Genomic DNA, 2,910 nt, shown 5'->3' with positions numbered 1-2,910 from the left:
GACAAGTTGGTCATTGCCTTTTTTCCTGATGTTTTCAAAGGAAATCAAAACAATTTGCTCAAGTTTCAAAGGATTAAAAAGCTTGTAAAATGCATCTGAATGCCGAACAAGAAAACTGCTGCTGATCTAGGTTTCAAAGTTGTAACCTGGCCTTGATTTTGCCACTTTTTGTGTTTGTGTGTGTGTTTATAGGTTCACCGTGGTGTAAAGGGCTTCGTACGTGACCTCCAGGGCAACCCTATTTCCAACGCCACTATTTCTGTGGAGGGCATCGACCATGACATCACCACAGGTATCAGCATCCAGTACAAACAAAATTTATAATAGATCCATGGTACAAACACACAATCCACAGAGACCACACTGACATGATGATGTGATGAGTGTGATGATGAGATGCTATAGTGGCATCTGGTGGTCAAAGCTGGTACTGCTCCAATTTTTCATCTGCAGATTTTTATGTGCACCTGCTCATCATATTACCATAACAAGACATCTTTTCTGATGATCCATCAGATGTTCTGTGTGTTGCTTACTTATGTGTGTTAATGAGATAATCTGTGCTCTGTAGCCAAAGACGGAGACTACTGGCGCCTTCTGGCTCCAGGAAACTACAAAGTGGCGGCCTCTGCCCCGGGATACCTGACCGTCATCAAAAAGGTGGCTGTTCCCTACAGCCCTGCAACCAGGGTAAGACTCACAAACACATGAACCAAAATCTTTCTCACATTTACTGTGTGCTCATGTCGTATTTCCAAGAGGGTAGCTTACTTGCTGTACCAACAGAATTTTTTGTTCAATTAAAATTGAAAATACTGAATGTGATTAAGAAATTGGTGTAACAGATGGAGGTCCCTGAAGAAAAATCTTATTAAATGAAGGTCTGTTACCTAATGTGTATCAATTTTGGGGTCCTTAACACAAGATAGACACTGACGAAAGTCTGAAAAAAAAATTAAGTCTTTGGTGGGACATTTAGAAATTTATCTTTATAAATAATATGTTTTAAAAAAACTGAAAAAACAATAAAAAAACAGACCCAGTTCTAGCATTATTTGGTGTGAAAGCAGCTACGAAAGAGCTGACAAATAGCTAATATAACATGATATGCTTTGTGACATTGTTGGCACGAAGACTGATTTTGCTGAACTGGAAACAGAAAAACCCACCAGCCCAGCTAAATTTATTAAATGATGTGATGAAACATTAACATGTTGAAACATTGAAACATTTTCATTGAGAGGAAAGATGATTGTGTTCTACCTGAAGTGGCAACCCTTTATAGACCATTTCAATAAGACAATCCCATAACTTATTCTTGATAACACTGTAAAAACATCTCTGACATCCTTTTAAATTGTATTTATTTATTTTTCTTTTATCTTTCTTTTATTTTAATTTTTAATTTTTTCTATCTTTCTTTATTTTTATTTATCTTTTTTTAAAAATAATGCATTTTTGCTTACTTGCTTGTTGCAAAGTATATGTATGTGTACATGCTCTTTGCACTTAACAATGCACAGGCATTTTGTTCAGAAAATCTACTGCATCTTCAGCTTCTTCACCTCACATGTGTCTCCATGTTGCACGGTCTCAGGTGGACTTTGAGCTGGAGTCTCTGATGGAGAGGAAGGAGGAAGAGCGGGAGGAGCTGATGGACTGGTGGAAGATGATGTCAGAGACACTGAACTTCTAAGGCGTTTTGTGTGGCTGATGATCGGACCGTCCGCACATCGATGTAATATATTCAACATTCTGTGTGCCCGTCCACTCTGAAAAAGAATATACTGTCTCTTTATGTATTTTGTTCTCTTTCGATCATTATTTTAATTGATTATTACTGTTTATTAATGTAATAATTTGCCTCAAACTCCTGTAGAATATCCTGCAGACACATAATACTGATGGACACGGAGGGATTTTGCAGGTAGTTTGATGGCAGTGAGATCGGTGTTGATTTCTGTGGTATTGTGTTCTTTATCGTACATGTGATTTGGTAACCATGGCACCCATCTATATAACCAACGAGTGACTGAGTAACAATATATGTAAAAAGAGCTGTTTACATCATTGCCACATGGCTCTGTCCAAAAATATTCATTTTTTTCTCTTGTTTTAAATGTCTCCGTTTCTCCTGGCTTTAGTAAAAATACACAAATATGATATAAAGCAACACACACCTTTTGAGTCCAAGTACACACAAACACACACACTGCTCCTCTCTCTGTAATATAAAACATTCAATGCTATGGTTTAGAGAAAATCTGGGACATTAAAAACACTGTAAACTCACTGTAAACATTATATTGTAAACAATCTATACAGGCAAGCTCGTGTCCCTGTATGTTATTGATGTTGAGGTTCTTTTTTTTAACTGACTGCAGCACAGCTTTGATTTTAGCACAAGATGAATGGTTATAATATATACTGTATTTATGAACTATAGGTATAGCAAGAAATGTGTGTTTTTTGTAACTAAGAAAAAAGAAGATAAGGTCATAACATGTATGAATCTGTCCACCTCAGTCTACCCAAAGCCATTCCTTAGTATGTACCCGACACAGGGAATACTGTGGTACAGAAAAAAACTGTGGTACATGTACACAGTGTTTTATTGAGGATAAATTAACACTAATCTTCTGCGTGGACACAGAACGTCTAGCTGACTGTATGAATGCAGTTCATCTGGTTTGAGAACACAGAAGGAATTTATTGAATGTATATCTATAGAAAAGGTTACAAATGTAAAGAATGAACTGATCAATAAAATCCCCTCTTTATGTTGTCAAACTGAAGTCATCTTGCATTTTGTTTCAGCTCGTCCAGGAGAGAGTAGCCCAGTCAGACACTGGGAATATCATGTGTTAACTGGTGTAATTCACTTTTTAATGAGGCCAAACGGTGCAAACT

At 36.9% G+C, this 2,910-nt stretch overlaps 1 protein-coding gene across 1 annotated transcript; it reads left to right on the top strand.

The window, feature by feature from the left end:
• Positions 1-192: 192 nt before the first annotated feature.
• LOC121938680 (carboxypeptidase E-like) lies at positions 193-2,698 on the top strand (the record flags this gene model as incomplete). Its single annotated transcript, XM_042481857.1, has 3 exons — positions 193-292; positions 572-690; positions 1,598-2,698. Coding segments are annotated over 3 exons (318 nt in total), but the record flags the coding sequence as incomplete, so codon positions are not given.
• Positions 2,699-2,910: the final 212 nt, after the last annotated feature.

The sequence above is a fragment of the Plectropomus leopardus genome, unplaced genomic scaffold (genome assembly GCF_008729295.1).
Source record: "Plectropomus leopardus isolate mb unplaced genomic scaffold, YSFRI_Pleo_2.0 unplaced_scaffold3094, whole genome shotgun sequence".
Lineage (NCBI taxonomy): Eukaryota > Metazoa > Chordata > Actinopteri > Perciformes > Serranidae > Plectropomus > Plectropomus leopardus.
The sequence above is the reverse complement of the archived record's forward strand: the minus strand, read 5'-3'. Positions and strand labels throughout refer to the sequence as shown.